The sequence below is a fragment of the Panulirus ornatus genome, chromosome 8 (genome assembly GCF_036320965.1).
Source record: "Panulirus ornatus isolate Po-2019 chromosome 8, ASM3632096v1, whole genome shotgun sequence".
NCBI classification, from domain to species: domain Eukaryota; kingdom Metazoa; phylum Arthropoda; class Malacostraca; order Decapoda; family Palinuridae; genus Panulirus; species Panulirus ornatus.
Genome location: NC_092231.1, coordinates 7,025,407 through 7,045,007, shown reverse-complemented (window position 1 = coordinate 7,045,007; position 19,601 = coordinate 7,025,407). Strand labels below are relative to the sequence as shown.

Here is a 19,601-nt window from a genome sequence, read left to right as displayed (position 1 = left end):
TGGTGTTGCAGAGATCTCATGGGTATATTGCAGGGGAAGCAATGTTACTGCTGCAGGAGAGAGGCATTTCCGAGATCCCAGGGTGCTACTTCAAAGTGTGTGCAGTCAGAGAATACACACCCAACTTGTGCCAGTAATGTCACCCTGAACACATACACCCGACCTGTGCCAGTAAAGGCGCCTCGGGCACATCCAACCGACTTGTTCCTGTAGTAGAACACCTGGGAACAGGCTCTCGTTGAAAATAGCATGTGCCAATCTAAGTCTTGGCGAATGTTTACAAGCACACAGAAGTGCATAAAAATATTAATCTTTATTTTATGAAATTAATTGCTACATTCACGTCTATACCGCATACTGTAATGAACCTCCAAAATAACGGTGAGGCAGCTCTCTGCTTATCATTTGCAGACACGACTTTGACAAACTCGGTAGCCAAAGCATTCATGTCCAATGCAACCGTTCGCTCCTTGAACACAAGCATTACCATACTTAAGTTTAACCTTTCTGCAAGCCTATTAGCATGCGCTTCATCCCCACACCAAACCACTTCAAAATATTCATCTTACCCACTCTAAAGTGTGACACCACACTGTGACGCACCCAGTAACAAGACAAGAGTCCCAAGTCTGATGATGGAGGTGGAAATGCTGAATCTCCTTTTTGAGATTTAGTAAATGTGTAAATGTTATATACTGGGACGTCGTTATAGTTCCATACTAAAGATGGAAGTGTACAGTTTGTTTGACATCAATGGGTCCACATGCGTGCAGGCTGTCAGGTCTTACCTTGTTTTTTTTTGACTAATTGGAATTGTTGGTAGTCACAGTCCTTGCCAACTTCTGAACCTGATGATGTCACTCAGCTGTGGAGATGTTTCCTGGACTGACATGTATATTCAAATCCCTTCTGGGAGTTGGAGGTTTAGCTAAACCTTAGGGCATTCATTAAATGACAAAAGTAATGATCACTGACAGTTTATTTGTGTATTGAACATGTTATTCGGTAACTCAGTTGTGAAGGTTTGGTTCAGTCTTTGCTGACCTGACATATTCATTGTGTTGTGTCTTTTCCAGGTTTCCCTCTTATGTCTTTTTAGTTGGAGCATCCGGATTGTCTCAGTATATGCAAGTATAATTGTTTGTCTGTAGTAGAAAGTTTCACCTGGTCGTCAGGATTGTCTGAATGGGTTGCTGTGGTAAAATTATATGGAGTTTTTGATAATTAAGGTACATGCTGTGCTAAGGTCGTTAGTGACAATGTTTTACTGAGTGGGTGTGTTTGGGGGATAGCTTACTGTGTACTGCCGAAGTGTTCCCAGCTTTTTGAGGAGTTTTGGTAAAAGTCGTCAGTAGGAACATTAGGTAAGAGCATCTGCAGACAGTGCTAGAGTTGCCCTCTGCCAGCAGCCAGTTAAAAGTGAGGCACTTAAGGCTAAGAAGTGGCCCTGGAGTTCACTAGTTATAGACTCCATTGCCATGGCTACTCCCTTGAGGGAGTTCAAGTTAGGAACAAAGATATAGATAGACAGCTTTTTCATTCTTTAAGAACTTTATTAATCTTTGTATTTCCTCTCTCTCCTTACTTTCAGTTTTACAGAACCATCATACACATTGCTGAACTAAAAACATATTTTCTTCTTTCCTCATTTCCAATCAATTCTTTTAAAAACTCTTATAACAAATGCCCCCCTTTGATATTAAGATTCTCCCACACTTGTTAAATGTACTCTTGCTCCTTAAGCATACCTCTCTTCCTTTTTTATTTACTTTCTGCTAGAAAAATTTCTCATTCTCCTTTAAATTCTCATTAATTTTCTCTGGAGACAGTAGTTAGCTTTCCTATTACTAATATATACACTAACCCTTTACCTTTTCCGTTCATGACCATGTATTTTACAATCTTTACCTTTCATTTATTGATTTTTCTGATAGATTCAGTTTCTCCTTCCTAACTTTCTTTTTCTCCTACAACTTTTCAAATCTTCACTCCATCATGCTGCGTCTCTTTCACTGAAATGGCAGTTTTTTCATACTCTTCTACTTAGTACTGCTCTGTCTATTATCTCTCCCTCCACATTGCCAAACTTACCCAAGATAGCCCCCAGTAACTAGTGGCTGTTTATTAACCTCCATGTAGCCAAGGTAGCCAGATGGGTTCAAACTTGACCTAATGTGCATATACAGTGAGCCCTGCTTCAGAAAGAGAAGGCTAGGTGGACTGTCTCTCTTTGGGGTTCCAGAGAGAATCTGAACACTGTACCACAAGACTGGTAAAGAATTTTGTTCTGGAGACTGTTGCCGTGGCCACTCCACTAAGGGATTTCCAATTAGAACAGGCATCAGATACATAGATAAATAGATAGAACAGTTAATGACAATGATATTAAGGGAAAATAAAGAAAGGAGAGAAAAAGGAGCAAGAGCAAAAGAGGAACAAGAAAGGAGAAAGGGCAAGTGGGGAAGAAAAATGGAAAGGAGAGATGGGATAACAGGAAAGAGATTCCATTTTAAGTATAACTTTAACATCAGTATTTCTAAATGCATGCACTTAGATGTTTAATTTGTATATCTATATTCTGTACTACAGTATGCAATATTATTGTTTGTAAACTGATTAATCCAGAAGCATAAATTTTCACTAACTATTAAGATACTCTCATTCTCCTTTTCTTAAAAAAGAAATCTCATTTGACAAACAGTGCTTGGTCTGGACCACATTCATCATAATAAAATCTATCTGTATATAAAAGTTTTTCAGAGATAATAAAATGCTGGATATTTTGCTCCTTCCTAACTCAGCAAAGAAGCACTAGGAACAGACGACTCAGCCTCTAAGAAAATAATCCTCTCTTAGTTCCTTCCTCCAATCCTACTTTTGAAAAGTAACAACACAGGGGAGGAGGATTCCAGCCATCTAACTCCCCTTTTAGGCACTTGCGACCACATGGAAGCGATAAGTGAATAGCACTCTTTTTCCCTATTCCATAGCATACAAAAATGATTTACATACATCTGTATTCATTAAAACATCTCTATACAAAACCTACCTCAAAAAAATATTCTCAAAAACATCTTAAAACCAACAGTGTTATCTCCATTTGCATTACATGGCAAGTCCTCCTGTCACTTCAACACTGGCACCAGTCATGTAGCTACTCTTGTCAGACAATAAGAATGCCACCACTTCAGCAATTTCTGTGAAAAGAAATGTAAAACTAAAGAAATTACACAGAAACCTCTAAGTGTACAAAACAATGCTTTGGGTAGGTCATGGATAGAATATATATGATGCACAAATCAGAAACCATGAGTCCTATTTACAAAGTATGAAAAGAAATTTTTTTTGATATATCAGAGTATCTAATTTTTCATGAGTGCTCCACAAAAAGCAAGTTTAATTATAAGCTCTTTGAGTCGTTAGTAATTAGGTAGGTAAGGAAAACATGAACTTGCTTATAATCTCACCTTCAGGCTGTCCTAATCTTCTGAGGGGAACATTCTTCAGCAACATTGTGAGCACCTTTTCTGGTACAGTAGTAACCATTGCAGTGTCAACGAACCCAGGAAGCACACAGTTTACTCTTACACCCACCCTGAAGGGCAATGACCAGTATAAATTATAGTTGGAGGGAAATGCAAACTTAGCACATCAATGATAAATCATAAGAATATAAGTGCATGAACAAATACCACAATGATAAAACCACTGCATCAGATTTACATAACTATCAATACCAATTCATTTTTATCCACATCTTAGGAAGGGACAAGCATGCAATCTTCTTCAAGCATTGAGTGCCAACCATCAAGTCTTTGAGTCTCAAAAATCTGCATACTTCCTTGACTTATAGAAAATGTCTTCCTCACTCAATAAATCCAACCATTAACCTTAGTCTCAAAGATCGGCAAAATCATTTGGATATTAAAAAAATGAAGCAAATGCATCTCTGTACTCCAGAAAAATAATGTTCAAAAGTTCAGAACTGCTTCTAGAAGTGCAGTATTTGCAAATAAAAAGCAGAGATAGGGAGACTTAAAAACAGAGAAGCAAAAGTGAAGGAAAGTACCAAACAAGATATTAAAACTGATTTTTGAAAGGCAAGTAGTTTTTGATTATTTCTACCACTCCATCCACAGAGTCAATAAAGCCAAAGGAAACTCCCAAAACCTTTGAGACAACAGTTTTTGAATTTGCTAAAATTACAACAGTGAGAGTAAAAGGAGGGAGTTTGAGGAGTTTAAAAGTTATTGTTTGGATGTGCTGGGGAATTGGGAAACCCGTACCCTTGGACAGGGTGTATGTAGTGAAAATGGAAATAATGAATGCCCTGAGGTTATGGGAGGGCATAGAAGCAGTTGTGATATGGACAGGAATACAGGAATGAATGAAAATTATCAGAGAAGAGAAAGAGAGGGATGTGCAATTGTGTTATCACCAAGAGTATGGGAGGGTGTTACAGTGCATGGATGGAATGGATCCAGAATGGTGTGGGTGGAAGGAAAGATTGAAACTGTGAAGTATGCATGGGTATGTGTATATGCACCTGTAAATGTGAAGACTGTGAGGATAGGATATGAAGCATTTCTGGAGAAATTTGACTGATTGTATAAATGGTTTTAAGAAGGAGAGAAAGGTGGTTGTAATGGTGTTATGAATGTGACGGTGGGATGTGATGAAATTCACAAAATAGTAAATGGGGAGTGCCTGAAGAAAATGAGAATGGAAGTTATCTTGTGGATGTCTGTGTTTAGAGGGGTTTACTCCTTGCAAACACCTTTTTCCAGCACAAGGCTCTGGTTAAATGACAGCTATGTAGTGGATGTGCGCAAAAGTGACTATTATTAATCTGTTTATAACACTACATCACTACACCAGAAGAAGCAACTGGAATAAAAAAGATTGGTTGGGAGCTGTAAGTACAACACAAGTCATACAGATAAGCTTATTCAACTGTTCAAAGTTTTATGAGATCAGAACAGGATGCACAATTAAGCATTAGAAAGCTAAATTACTGCTATAATTCATATTAAACAATATCAGAATGAGACCATACCTTGCTAATTCTAATGCTGCTGTTTTTGTGAATGCCTGCACTCCTGCCTTACTTGAAGCATAATTACACTGGCCCATATTCCCTGTCTTGCTAACAATACTTGCAATATTTACAATGGAACCTGAAGTTATTTCATGTTCTTGGAGAGCTGATGTGACTGCCTGAGTTACTAAAAAAGTACCCTGGAAAACAATGTATTGCATATCTAATAAGAACACAAAATCAATTTACACATTATGGATAGATCCACAAATTCCAAATCAAAAGATATAAATTATGAAAAGTCATCAAAATATTTTCTTTCATATACCCAACTACCTCTCCTGCCTGGGCAAGGCAATGTCAGGAACAAAAGACAAGCAGCCTCATTTGCATACCTCAGCACTTCAGTTGTTATGTATGATAGACATAAACCATAGCTTGTACTTAAAACTCCTTGTGAAATTAACTGCACTCTAATATGACTTCTCTAAAATGGAAATGCTTTATAAGCACCAACAAATAATTCCTATCAACAAGAGAGAAGTCAAGTGTATGTATATTAGATACCAATGAGCTGCCTATAATTACCTATTTTGAGCATTCTCCTGTCATACAACCTCTTGAATTTATGTATGTTTTGTGCATTAACCTTGTTCTCAGTCACTGTGTTCTATTCATCCATCACTTATACAGTAAAAAAAATTCTTTACATCCTTTTTGACAAGTGTCTTACTTAATATTAGTTATGTCCTCTGGTTGCTCTATTCTACATGTCTTAAAGAACTGTTCACTGTTCACATCATGGAATTGTTTTAAAAACTTGAAGGTCGTGATCAGGTCACCCCTCTATAACTAAGCTCTCAATGTACCCGAAGGGATCCCCTACCCTATCACAATAGCCCTTACACCTACCACTTAAGTGTCAAGAACCTCAGTTCCGAGTTCTGTTTTTGTTGAGGAAAGGGCCAGTGTGATGATGTTGCCTTTACTAAGAGATATAATGAAATTCAAATGTTACTGTACCACTCTCCCATACAGCTTATCAGGCACACTAAACAAATTTATGCCTCTGTGTAGTTTGTTTTGCTCTAGACTCAAAATATCTAGGTTCATTTCCTCAAACATACTACCTACCTCTCCTTTCTTTTCATATTAGTTACAACTACACACATTCAGACAATGCAGCCTGAGTCTTTAAGGAGTTTGAGCATGCTTTGCTTGACTCCTGTTCCATCCAATAAAAAGTGATATATATATATTTATTTATTTATTTTGCTTTGTCGCTGTCTCCCGCGTTTGCGAGGTAGCGCAAGGAAACAGACGAAAGAAATGGCCCAACCCACCCACATATACATGTATATACATACACGTCCACACACGCAAATATACATCCCTATACATCTCAACTTATACATATATATACACACACAGACATATACATATATACACATGTACATAATTCATACTGTCTGCCTTTATTCATTCCCATCGCCACCCTGCCACACATGAAATAACAACCCCCTCCCCCCAAATGTGCGCGAGGTAGCGCTAGGAAAAGACAACAAAGGTCACATTCGTTCACATTCAGTCTCTAGCTGTCATGTCATAATGCACCAAAACCACAGCTCCCTTTCCACATCCAGGCCCCACAGAACTGGTTCAATCCATTGACAGCACGTCAACCCCTGTATACCACATCACTCCAATTCACTCTATTCCTTGCATGCCTTTCACCCTCCTGCATGTTCAGGCCCCAATCACTCAAAATCTTTTCCACTCCATCTTTCCACCTCCAATTTGGTCTCCCACTTCTCCTCGTTCCCTCCACCTCTGACACGTATATCCTCTTGGTCAATCTTTCCTCACTCATTCTCTCCATGTGACCAAACCATTTCAAAACACCCTCTTCTGCTCTCTCAACCACACTCTTTTTATTACCACACATCTCTCTTACCCTATTATTACTTACTCGATCAAACCACCTCACACCACATATTGTCCTCAAACATCTCATTTCCAGTACATCCACTCTCCTCTGCACAACTCTATCCACAGCCCACGCCTCACAACCATATAACATTGTTGGAACCACTATTCCTTCAAAAATACTCATTTTTGCTTTCCGAGATAATGTTCTCGACTTCCACACATTTTTCAACGCTCCCAGAACTTTTGCCCCCTCCCCCACCGTATGATTCACTTCCACTTCCATGGTTCCATCCACTGCAAAATCCACTCCCAGATATCTAAAAGACTTCACTTCCTCCAGTTTTTCTCCATTCAAACTTACCTCCCACTTGACTTGTCCCTCAACCCTACTGTACCTAATAACCTTGCTCTTATTCACATTTACTCTCGGCTTTCTTCTTTCACACACTTTACCAAACTCAGTCACCAGCTTTTGCAGTTTCCCACACGAATCAGCCACCAGTGCTGTATCATCAGCGAACAACAACTGACTCACTTCCCAAGCTCTCTCATCCACAACAGACTGCATATATATATATAAAAAGGGGGGTTAGGGATCCAGCCCCCTGCTTCCACCCTTCTGAGTTATCTTCTATGACAAAGGCCACTTTCAGCTGTCATTATTCATTAACATACTTACTATACAAATATGGGATTCATGAAAAATTTATGTTCAAGCTAATAAATCATACACTAAAACTGTAATAAAGAATAACAAGCAATTTCATACCTTCAAATTCACATCTATAACATTCATGAATGATTGCTCATCCATTTGTAGAAGAAAGTTATCTTGAGTAATGCCAGCAACATTGGCAAGAAGGTTAGGAGGAGCCTTTAGCTGCTCAATGACTGACCTAACTAATGATGCTACTGATGCTTTGTCAGCAACATTAACACTCAAGGCCAAGTGATCACCAGGATCTGAAATATTGAAAATCTAATTAGTGCTTTTCAGAGGAACTTTGAAGGAAAAATTAGAGAAACATCAGAAATAATCAGAAATAGTAGCAAATGTGATATCAAGAGACACAACCTATATTCTATAAGATTCAACCACTATATTTACTTTGTAGAAAGGTTTTCGAGGTCAATACCTGTAATTTGTACCTTTAATTTGCTCCTAAGCACATATTATTGTATTTTTTTCTTCTTCCTGGGCTACATAATTCCAGTTCTTTATCCATTCATACAAGGTCATACTGTTACACCCCTTGATTTTGCTCGTCAAAAGCTTCTAAATTCAAATTTGTTTATTTCCATTTTTGATCATAACCGTATGACATGACAGTATAAAATTTTTCTTTTGTATACATCAAATATTTTCAGCAATAGTTTTCTGTCTTTTGCTGGGAAAGTTCTCCAAATCACAGCACTCATCACTTGGCTTAATTGTGCTACCTTCTCAGTGTCTAAATCTAGTTTCTAGTTATGATGATACCTAAATCTTATACATTTGTTTCACTTTTCATCATTTCCTGTGTAGGGCATTAACAGGATTTTATCAATGTTTTCTTACTTTTTTCCTAACATAATGCCTCATTCAATTTCATTAAATTCTGTCAGGTTCACAACTGCCTATTTGCAGATCACATCTAAGTCTTTTTTACATCTTTTGATCAGCATTTAATCCAGTTATTATGGTTTGATTTTACCAGAAATGCTCCTTACTATACTTTTTACCTTTCTGCTGATGTACACTGAGGCTAACACAATTCCTTGTGGTTAACTAAACAGAAAATCTTCAGAAATTTTTCCATTTCCACTACAGTGATCTTTCCGTTAATTAGAAACTCTATAATCCATCTTCCTATCTTCCCCTTAATGCTTTGTTTAGCTACTTTCTCTAATAAAATTCTGATATACTTTGTCAAATGCTTTTGCAAGATAAAGAAAAAGCATCCATTTAAATCTGGTGCTTTAATTATTTTTCATTCTGTACAGTTTGTTTTTGTTATGAGAGTTTGTTTTGTATCATAATGCATCAATAAAGATACATAGTGATGATATTCGATGTTTTTGATGAGTATTCATGAGCTGGCAACTGGGGCTGGTTTGAGTTCCTTTAAATACAACACATCTGATTTTCTTCCATGCCCTTTATATTAGTTCATCATGAGTGTAGAGCACAAAAATTTGTTCCAGAGTTAGTTTATGCCATTCTTGAGGCATTAACCATAAATGCTTTATTTTCATTTTTCATCTACTTCTTTCCTCAAAATATGATGTTCTTATTAATAAAACTTGATGCTAGATATGAAACCTTTATGGTTTGCATTGAAAAAAAATAGCACAAAAGGACTACCATTTTCATATTTCACAGGAGAATTCATACTCCTCAGCAATGCAGCAAGAAACAGATTTGGGGGCAAAAGGGTTATGAAAGTACCCATCAATCCTTGAGAGATCCATAATGAATTATTCTGATCACATGTCCAAATTTTCTGACTAACATTCAGTGTTATACAAAGAAAAGTTTGTATAAGAGAAACAAGTCTACAAAATGGCTTATACATGAAGAGAGACTAGTAATAATGTTTTGTGCAATGCAACAGGACAGCAACTAGACCAAAGGCCTACCAGGTAGTTGGTGAGAAAAACAGCAGAATAGCATTTAAACTATTGTAATTTCTTAATTTCTGTGATACAAGAACCAATTTTCAACACAATATGCAACAAAGTCTGCTACCTATATTATACATAAACGGCAGCACATGCTACCATGATTAATCAAAACAGAAAAGTCAAATGAGATTAAATTAAGATACAGAAAAGGATATATATGGTTCTATCAGGAGAAATGACTTGCTGATGTATAATTATACAGCATTTTGTCTTTTAATTATTCTAAATGTTTACAAGCAAACAATGGCAACAAAGCTGCTATTAGCATGTAAATAAAGTTGAATTATGTACAAAAAACATGCTATATCTATGTATATCTCTGATGCCTGTTCCCAACTGGAACTTCTAGGAGGTGGCCACTGCAACAGTCTCCATAAACAGTAAACCCAAGTGCCGCTTCGTAGCCTTTAGTATCTTACCCTTAACAGGCCACTGGCAGAGGGCAACTCTGGTGCAGTGTTTGTAAGGACTCCTGTCTAATGTTCCTACTGACTACTTCTGCATAATGCTCCTGCCTAATGTTCCTACCAACTACTTCTAGCAAAACATGCTATACACTAAAAAAGTCCACACAATATTTTACAAAAAGTTTCACTAAGACAATTTATAATACTCTCTTACTTATGAGCATGCTGACTGTCTCTTCTGCAGCTTTTTGATTAATATCTGCAGCAACAACTCGAGCCCCATCTTTTGCAAGTGTCCGACAAACAGCTCGTCCAATCCCACTCCCTCCACCTGAAAATTGTTTTCAATGAAAACCAGCATCAGTTACAATTCACCCTTCAATGGGCAACACACTTTCAATGCATTTACACTTTACTGGTTTTGACCATGTAAATCAATCAACAGATAACTTTTCTCAAAATGGTCTCAGTGCTTCCCTAAATTTTCTCATCCTTCTATGTATCTCCTGATAATGCTCTCCTTTACTTCAATTTTTTCCAAAACACATCATTCTCATGACCTGATTAAATACTCTCCATCACTTCCTATTTTTTCATCAGTCCCAATGCATGGATATAAAACTTGTGCTATCCATCCCTTCATCCATCCAATGATGCAATCCCATTCAAACTTGGTCCTATGAATGAATGATTGGGGACCTATTCATATACACTGCCTTAAAATTCAGTCTAATGTAGAAGATTCCCAGCTTTTTGCTTAACTCTTTCCCTATGCTTGTAAGGCTATTTTATGTTATACTATTCTTCACACATGCAGGGTACACTTGTATGACTTATAATGCATATGCAGATCAATTTCTTTTCAAGCTTGATCTGTTACCATCAACTAGAAGTCACATTCTACCCCTCTTAAGGTTGTCATATATAAATATCAATTATTCTTGGAAGAATTCAGCCAAGAAGCTCCTTGTTCATATACTTATCCCTGAGAATAGGAAAGAAAGAATATTACCCATATATATCCTTTATGTTGTAAAAGACTGAGCTGGGCAGGAGCATGAGACTGGAAACCCTCTCCTCCTGTATTATTACTTTCCATAAGAAGGAACATAGAAAGGATCCATTGAGGGTTTTTCCTCTAAAGTGCAGTGGTCCATTACTGACATTATCTCTACTGTGGGAAACAGCAAACAAGCATGAAAGAAGAAAAACATGAATTGTCTACTCTAAATTCTTACTTCTTTGAGCAAGTCTATCTTTGTGGCATAGTTACAATGATAATCATGATGTATTATATATTTGGACAGAATAGGGAGGGATCCCTAACCTCTACGAAACCCAACTAGACCCTTCTCCACTATCACACAACTTTCTACATCTGTTATATTGTCTGCATTCATAATTTCATCCAATGGCTTATTCCACACATCCAGCACTTTGATCCAGTAAAAGTACTTGGTTTCCTCACATTTTTTCTAACAAGTTTCTTGCTCAGTTTCATGTTACGGCCTCTACTTGCTTATCTTTGCATCTCAAGATGTGTTTACCACCAATAACGCCAAACTTGATTGACAACTTGAGGGTTGTGATCAAATCTCCCCTTACTCTTCTTTTCAATGCTGGCAAATTAACACTTCTATCCTTACACCATAAAACAGCATTAAGTGAATACCTAATGGGCCTTATTATTATCATATCTTATTCCTGAAATACCTGTTTCACATGAGAGCCACAGAGTCCTAACAGCTTTATGAATATGTTATGGATACAAACAGTGTTCAAAACTGTGGGGGTCAGAATTCAATATACAGTCTCATCATGGCACTAGTGCACATGTAGCCCAACAACAGAAGCTTATCACTGAGGATTTACACATTGTGATGAGAAAAATAACTGGTGACAGTCCACTATAATAGCTAAGAAAAGCAAGATTATCTGCAAAAATTCTTCAAAATAGACAGCACACTCATATACATATAGAAAAATATGTTTCTAATCCAAATAACATAACATGTGCAATGACATGATCATGGGAATCATGAAATATCAGATTCCTTATTTTTACCATGATACATCATGGGAGTACAATGCATTATACTTTGGCGCAGGCAAATCAGAATTATGGTAAGTGGAATATATAGTTATACAGGTAATACTAGACAATCAGCAACTAGGAAATGTTCCACCTTGCCCTTTCCAAACTAGATTTTATATAGTACAATATTATCAGATGTGTAAATCTGTTTCATATCATTCAACTTGAAAGTATCTCAGATATAAAAAAGATATCATCACACTACATATATACAGGGTTCTTTACAAGACCCATCTTGAGTCTCCTTCAACAGCACATTTCCATGAGTCCTGTGCAGATTCAGGAGGGTTAAAGCCATCTCACCACCCCTGTGATTTTGAACCCTGTTTAGGGGTAAGAGCAATGAAAATCACAGCCCAGGGATGGCTGCTGACAATGATTCATAAACAATTTTGTTGTTTCACCTAGTTGACAAAGAGGTGAAGAACTGGTCATAAGACTGATTCCATTGCCAGACACCATGATAATGTCCCCCAGGACATTCTTTATACTTTGACTACTCCCACTGGAACTGCAAGTATGCTGTGTAAATGCCCTACAGCAAATCATTGCCAATAAAGACAGCCTACTTGGACACCCACTTGCTCAAGAGTATCCACCACAGCATAGAGCATTTCTAGGTACCTGTGAAACTGTCATGCAGCAAATGCCCTTCTTAGCAAAGTTAAAGTTTATTTCTGCTACTGGAATAGACTTCTTTTTGAAATGACGGTACATTCCATAACGACCATAAAAATGCAGGCCTCTGACTACAAACATTTTCTTTTTAACCATAGCCATATTTTTAAACAAGTCAACAGTATGGAGGGATATGAAGATCAGAGAAAAATGGGGGTTAACCAATGTAAAAGTGAGAAAAATACTCCTAGAAATCAATAATACACAAGAAAACCTCACCTGACTCTGCCTAAGGGTCAAGATGTACCTCATCTTTCAATGTTATATTCAAAATATAACAAGTTATCATTGTCTGCTGTGTCCCACTACAAGAAGTGTGTGCATCTGAATGCAATCATGTACTTGATGACATGTCTACATTTGAATACATATAACAGTACAAACCTGCTAGCAATTATATGTGAACATACCACAACATCAATCACATATTTTCCATATATAAAAAAGATTATGTAAAAGACAAATGCTATGGGAAAACAGATGATGTTTTCCTATGATCTGTTGATTAATACAAATGCTCCATATACTTTTCCATTATTTCTCTCATTTTCCCCTGATCTTCATAGCCCTCCCCATTTAAAGTAATAATAACACATATCAAGAATTTTTTGTCTAATTATATCATCACCTCCAAAAATAATGATGTTAGTAATACTGGTTATACTAAACTACCAATCTCACACTGAGTGAGTCTGCCTTCAACTAGAACTGTATCTGTAATATGACAAGTGGCCAGAGAAAATGATTATCCTGCTGCCAGTGCTGCTGTTGATGCTTAAAGCATCTGAAGTATCCATCAAGCTTCATTGCCAATGCTATTATAGTCCTTCCTCAGTATTGGAAACTCGTGCATGTTGATCCACGAATCATTTCAACATGGGTCCACCTATTTCATTACCTCCCTACTTGAAATGGGATGGAATATGATACATATCAATAAAATGAAGACTGCAATTTGAATGAGTCTGATAATACTGGGCTCCCTGTCCTATTCATCATATTGTGGCATTCCTACACAAAATATACAAAAAAAAGTAGTTAACGCATCTTAATCATAGACTTATAGCGATATAGATCATTTCTTTCATTTGGTACAAGGAATCAGAATTCAGGAAAGTAAATATCATCCGAGTGAAAGTTAAAAGATTTTCAGCAAATGTAAATTAATTTACTTCTTCCCATACCTATCAATACCTTAAGGTTTCAATTTATGTTCACCGCTGATATAACTCATGGATAAGGAAAAAAAAGTTGATATTCATGAATTCCAAATATTAGGTAGACGTGATTTCAACCAGAACATGGTTTAACACACTACTTTTTATTGCTCAATAATAGGTATGTTGGGGTGAAGAGGGTGGTGAGAGTAAGTGAGCTTGAGAAGGAGACCTGTGTGAGGAAGTACCAGGAGAGACTGAGTACAGAATGGAAAAAGGTGAGAACAATGGAAGCAAGGGGAGTGGGGGAGGAATGGGATGTATTTAGGGAATCAGTGATGGATTGCGCAAAAGATGCTTGTGGCATGAGAAGAGTGGGAGGTGGGTTGATTAGAAAGGGTAGTGAGTGGTGGGATGAAGAAGTAAGAGTATTAGTGAAAGAGAAGAGAGAGGCATTTGGACGATTTTTGCAGGGAAAAAATGCAATTGAGTGGGAGATGTATAAAAGAAAGAGACAGGAGGTCAAGAGAAAGGTGCAAGAGGTGAAAAAAAGGGCAAATGAGAGTTGGGGTGAGAGAGTATCATTAAATTTTAGGGAGAATAAAAAGATGTTCTGGAAGGAGGTAAATAAAGTGCGTAAGACAAGGGAGCAAATGGGAACTGCAGTGAAGGGCGCAAATGGGGAGGTGATAACAAGTAGTGGTGATGTGAGAAGGAGATGGAGTGAGTATTTTGAAGGTTTGTTGAATGTGTTTGATGATAGAGTGGCAGATATAGGGTGTTTTGGTCGAGGTGGTGTGCAAAGTGAGAGGGTTAGGGAAAATGATTTGGTAAACAGAGAAGAGGTAGTGAAAGCTTTGCGGAAGATGAAAGCCGGCAAGGCAGCAGGTTTGGATGGTATTGCAGTGGAATTTATTAAAAAAGGGGGTGACTGTATTGTTGACTGGTTGGTAAGGTTATTTAATGTATGTATGACTCATGGTGAGGTGCCTGAGGATTGGTGGAATGCGTGCATAGTGCCATTGTACAAAGGCAAAGGGGATAAGAGTGAGTGCTCAAATTACAGAGGTATAAGTTTGTTGAGTATTCCTGGTAAATTATATGGGAGGGTATTGATTGAGAGGGTGAAGGCATGTACAGAGCATCAGATTGGGGAAGAGCAGTGTGGTTTCAGAAGTGGTAGAGGATGTGTGGATCAGGTGTTTGCTTTGAAGAATGTATGTGAGAAATACTTAGAAAAGCAAATGGATTTGTATGTAGCATTTATGGATCTGGAGAAGGCATATGATAGAGTTGATAGAGATGCTCTGTGGAAGGTATTAAGAATATATGGTGTGGGAGGAAAGTTGTTAGAAGCAGTGAAAAGTTTTTATCGAGGATGTAAGGCATGTGTACGTGTAGGAAGAGACGAAAGTGATTGGTTCTCAGTGAATGTAGGTTTGCGGCAGGGGTGTGTGATGTCTCCATGGTTGTTTAATTTGTTTATGGATGGGGTTGTTAGGGAGGTAAATGCAAGAGTTTTGGAAAGAGGGGCAAGTATGAAGTCTGTTGGGGATGAGAGAGCTTGGGAAGTGAGTCAGTTGTTGTTCGCTGATGATACAGCGCTGGTGGCTGATTCATGTGAGAAACTGCAGAAGCTGGTGACTGAGTTTGGTAAAGTGTGTGGAAGAAGAAAGTTAAGAGTAAATGTGAATAAGAGCAAGGTTATTAGGTACAGTAGGGTTGAGGGTCAAGTCAATTGGGAGGTGAGTTTGAATGGAGAAAAACTGGAGGAAGTGAAGTGTTTTAGATATCTGGGAGTGGATCTGGCAGCGGATGGAAGCATGGAAGCGGAAGTGGATCATAGGGTGGGGGAGGGGGCGAAAATTCTGGGGGCCTTGAAGAATATGTGGAAGTCGAGAACATTATCTCGGAAAGCAAAAATGGGTATGTTTGAAGGAATAGTGGTCCCAACAATGTTGTATGGTTGCGAGGCGTGGGCTATGGATAGAGTTGTGCGCAGGAGGATGGATGTGCTGGAAATGAGATGTTTGAGGACAATGTGTGGTGTGAGGTGGTTTGATCGAGTGAGTAACGTAAGGGTAAGAGAGATGTGTGGAAATGAAGAAGAGCGTGGTTGAGAGAGCAGAAGAGGGTGTTTTGAAGTGGTTTGGGCACATGGAGAGGATGAGTGAGGAAAGATTGACCAAGAGGATATATGTGTCGGAGGTGGAGGGAGCAAGGAGAAGAGGGAGACCAAATTGGAGGTGGAAAGATGGAGTGAAAAAGATTTTGTGTGATCGGGGCCTGAACATGCAGGAGGGTGAAAGGAGGGCAAGGAATAGAGTGAATTGGAGCGATGTGGTATACCGGGGTTGATGTGCTGTCAGTGGATTGAATCAAGGCATGTGAAGCGTCTGGGGTAAACCATGGAAAGCTGTGTAGGTATGTATATTTGAGTGTGTGGACGTATGTATATACATGTGTATGGGGGGGGGTTGGGCCATTTCTTTCGTCTGTTTCCTTGCGCTACCTCGCAAACGCGGGAGACAGCGACAAAGTATAAAAAAAAAAAAAAATAGGTATCAATAGTGGGGACGGCTATAATTAATCGGAAAAAAATGTAGGGTAATGTGAAAAAAAAATCCTTTAAAAATAAGGAAAACTTGTGAACACCTCGCCTAACTTCCCACGACAAACAAGTTCTGATATTATCAATATCACTTGAAATAACACACAGTGTAATGTGTCAGTTGGTGGATGTTAGGCTGGCCAAATGTGTTGAGTGTTCTCTAAATCTGTGTACTTCCTAGGACATGGACCACACGTGACAATAGGACATGGACCACATGTGACAATGTCGTACGTTCATTTATATACGACACTTGATGTACATCCCGGCCCCATGAGGGAGGTTTTAATATGTATAATTATGGTAGTCACTCTTGGTAACATTACTGTTTCGAACATTAAGGTTACGTTTGGTTTAAATTGTTTTTTCAGATGGTTTTTGAACAACTGTGACTGTCAATTCTATAGTAAATTACTCATTTTTGCGATTTCCCCCACCCAACACCCCGGTCCATGCTGGGGTCCCCCCATGATCGGTGGAATATGGGGAGGGTATATCTCAAAAGTGATTGAAGGTACAACTCAAGTTTAGAATTATACAAAAACACATCAAAAACCATCGAACAATCACAATATCAACTTCCAAACAAGTCGATGTCCTAAAAGGTAATTCTAAACGCCCTTTCCCTCACTCCTTAACTTTTAATATTTTTCAAAAGAGAATATAACTAAAGGATTATACTAAAGTCAAGAAACATCTATGGATGTTTTCTGTCTATGTCTGAACCATTTTTTGCCATATGTAGTCAACCAATAACATTATACATGCAAATCAGTCGTCTCCAGTGCCCTCAAACTGATACTCCAACCGTCCAAGAAATGGCAGAGAAATAAAATAATCATTCGACAAACTCTTAATAACATCGTATAGTATTAATAAAACCAAAAGAACTTCCATTATTCATACCCTTCTTGAGGCAGTACCTGTAACTAATGCAATTCTTCCAGCGAAAGACAGAGACATTGTGTGGTCTTCAGATAATCGAAGGAAAATGGGAGTTAATTAACCTCTGCCGTGATGCAGTGACTTTGCGCGCATTTTATCTCTTTTTTCCCGTCATCCTATTCTGTCATGTATGGATGTCTCCATTTTGGAAGATCCCTCGAGATATAGTGCCCCCCTAACTTGTAACGTTTTTTCTTAATGTGGTTTTTATCAACCTTTTTTGATTCAGTAATGCGCGACAGTTTTTCTTTACTGAATGTACCAAGGGACCATGATCCTCTGAGCAGCTTTTTATGGACGTTTATTAATTCTAATGAATTTGATTTAATCTCTAGACCGTTTTCATGTGACAAATGGTTCTGTGGATGTTACCTAGCTGTCATATTAAAATGCATGTCTGTAAGACATATATTTAATATTCAATTACCTCCATCTGATACTAAACTATTCATTGTATAATGGTAAAGAATATGAGGATTAAAAATAACTTTAAAATAATGTTCATGCAGTTTAGATCCTTTGTGAGGACAGACTTTATATAAGTAAAGAGAAATATGATACGAAATATGAAATCCGCAAATTACATATTAATTCTTTTAAAGTATGATATCGAGTTTTCTTTGACAAAATTCATTATGTACATAAAAAAAATCAAAGAAATTAGTACATAAAGTATATACAAATACTATCTATTTATTGGACAGCTTATTTCATAAACTAATTCAATTTCACAGCCGATAGCACATACATCATAAGTATATATATACTTATTCTTAATGTGGTCCTCAAAATACATTCAAGGGATACAGTAACATTAAATATCAAAATACAAATGAATACAAAATAATTTCTTAAATGACTGAAAATTGCTATTAGCGAACTAAAACAGTTACTAGCATAAATACATCTTTTTTTTTTATTTAAGATCATTAACACGTACTTAAGTTATTCCACAAATATAACTCGTTTCATATAAATATATCTCGTCTGACAATAAATGATTGTGGGGAAAATAAATGTAGAATGTAGAACGTGCTGTCAATGAATTAAACCAGGGTATGTGAAGCGTCTGGGGTAAACCATGGAAAGTTCTGTGGGGCCTGGATGTGGAAAGGGAGCTGTGGTTTCGATGCATTATACATGACAGCTAGAGACTGAGTGTGAACGAATGTGGCCTTTGTTGTCTTTTCCTAGTGCTACCTCGCGCACATGCGGGGGGAGGGGGTTGTCATTTCATGTGTGGCGGGGTGGCGACGGGAATGAGTAAGAGCAGACAGTATGAATTATGTACATGTGTATATATGTATATGTCTGTGTGTTTGTATAAATATGTATACGTTGAGATGTATAGGTATGTATATGTGCGTGTGTGGACGTGTATGTATTTACATGTGTATGTGGGTGGGTTGGGCCATTCTTTCGTCTGTTTCCTTGCGCTACATCGCTAACGCGGGGGACAGCGACAAAGTATAATAAATAAATAGAATAATATATATATATATATATATATATATATATATATATATATATATATATATATATATCACTCAAAAATGGATGGAGAGAGATTGGTGATTATTGGTGCCTATGCACCTGGTCATGAGAAGAAATGTTAATGTGCTGAAAGGGGCAACTGGAGGGATGTCTGAGCATTATCTTGTGAAGAGAGAATGTTGGGGTGAAGAGAGTCGTGAGAGTAAGTGAGCTTGGAAAGGCTTGTGTGAGGAAGTACCAGGAGAGATTGAGTGCAGAATGGAGAAAGATTTTGAGCGATCCGTGCCTGAACATACAGGAGGGTGAGAAGCGTGCAAGGAATAGAGTGAATTGGAACGATGTGGTATACCTGGGTCGACGGGCTGTCAATGGATTGAACCAGGGAATGTGAAGCCTCTAGGGTAAACCATGGAGAGGTCTGTGGGGCCTGGATGTGGAGAGGGAGCTGAGGTTTCGGTGCATTACACATGACAGCTGGGGGGGGGGGGGGCATTTCATGTGTGGCGGGGTGGCGACGAGAACAGATGAGGGGAGCAAGTATGAATATGTACATGTGCATATACGTATATGTCTATGTATGTAT

The 19,601-nt window shown here is 37.9% G+C and overlaps 1 protein-coding gene across 3 annotated transcripts; it reads right to left on the bottom strand.

The window, feature by feature from the left end:
* Nucleotides 1-1,532: 1,532 nt before the first annotated feature.
* Nucleotides 1,533-17,655, bottom strand: LOC139749796 (estradiol 17-beta-dehydrogenase 8-like). Of its 3 annotated transcripts, none has more exons than XM_071664053.1 (6): nt 17,503-17,655; nt 10,253-10,369; nt 7,737-7,930; nt 5,057-5,238; nt 3,468-3,595; nt 1,533-3,197 (listed from the first exon to the last, which is right to left on the bottom strand). In XM_071664053.1, the coding sequence occupies exons 1-6, from the start codon at nt 17,540-17,542 to the stop codon at nt 3,106-3,108; spliced, it is 753 nt and encodes a 250-aa protein (XP_071520154.1). In that variant the 5' UTR covers nt 17,543-17,655; the 3' UTR covers nt 1,533-3,105. The 3 variants fall into 3 exon arrangements, with proteins under 3 accessions (XP_071520154.1, XP_071520156.1, XP_071520155.1); XM_071664055.1 differs by lacking the exon at nt 17,503-17,655 and adding an exon at nt 17,344-17,398; XM_071664054.1 differs by lacking the exon at nt 10,253-10,369 and having other exon boundaries at nt 17,503-17,650.
* Between the last annotated feature and the right edge of the window lie 1,946 nt (nt 17,656-19,601).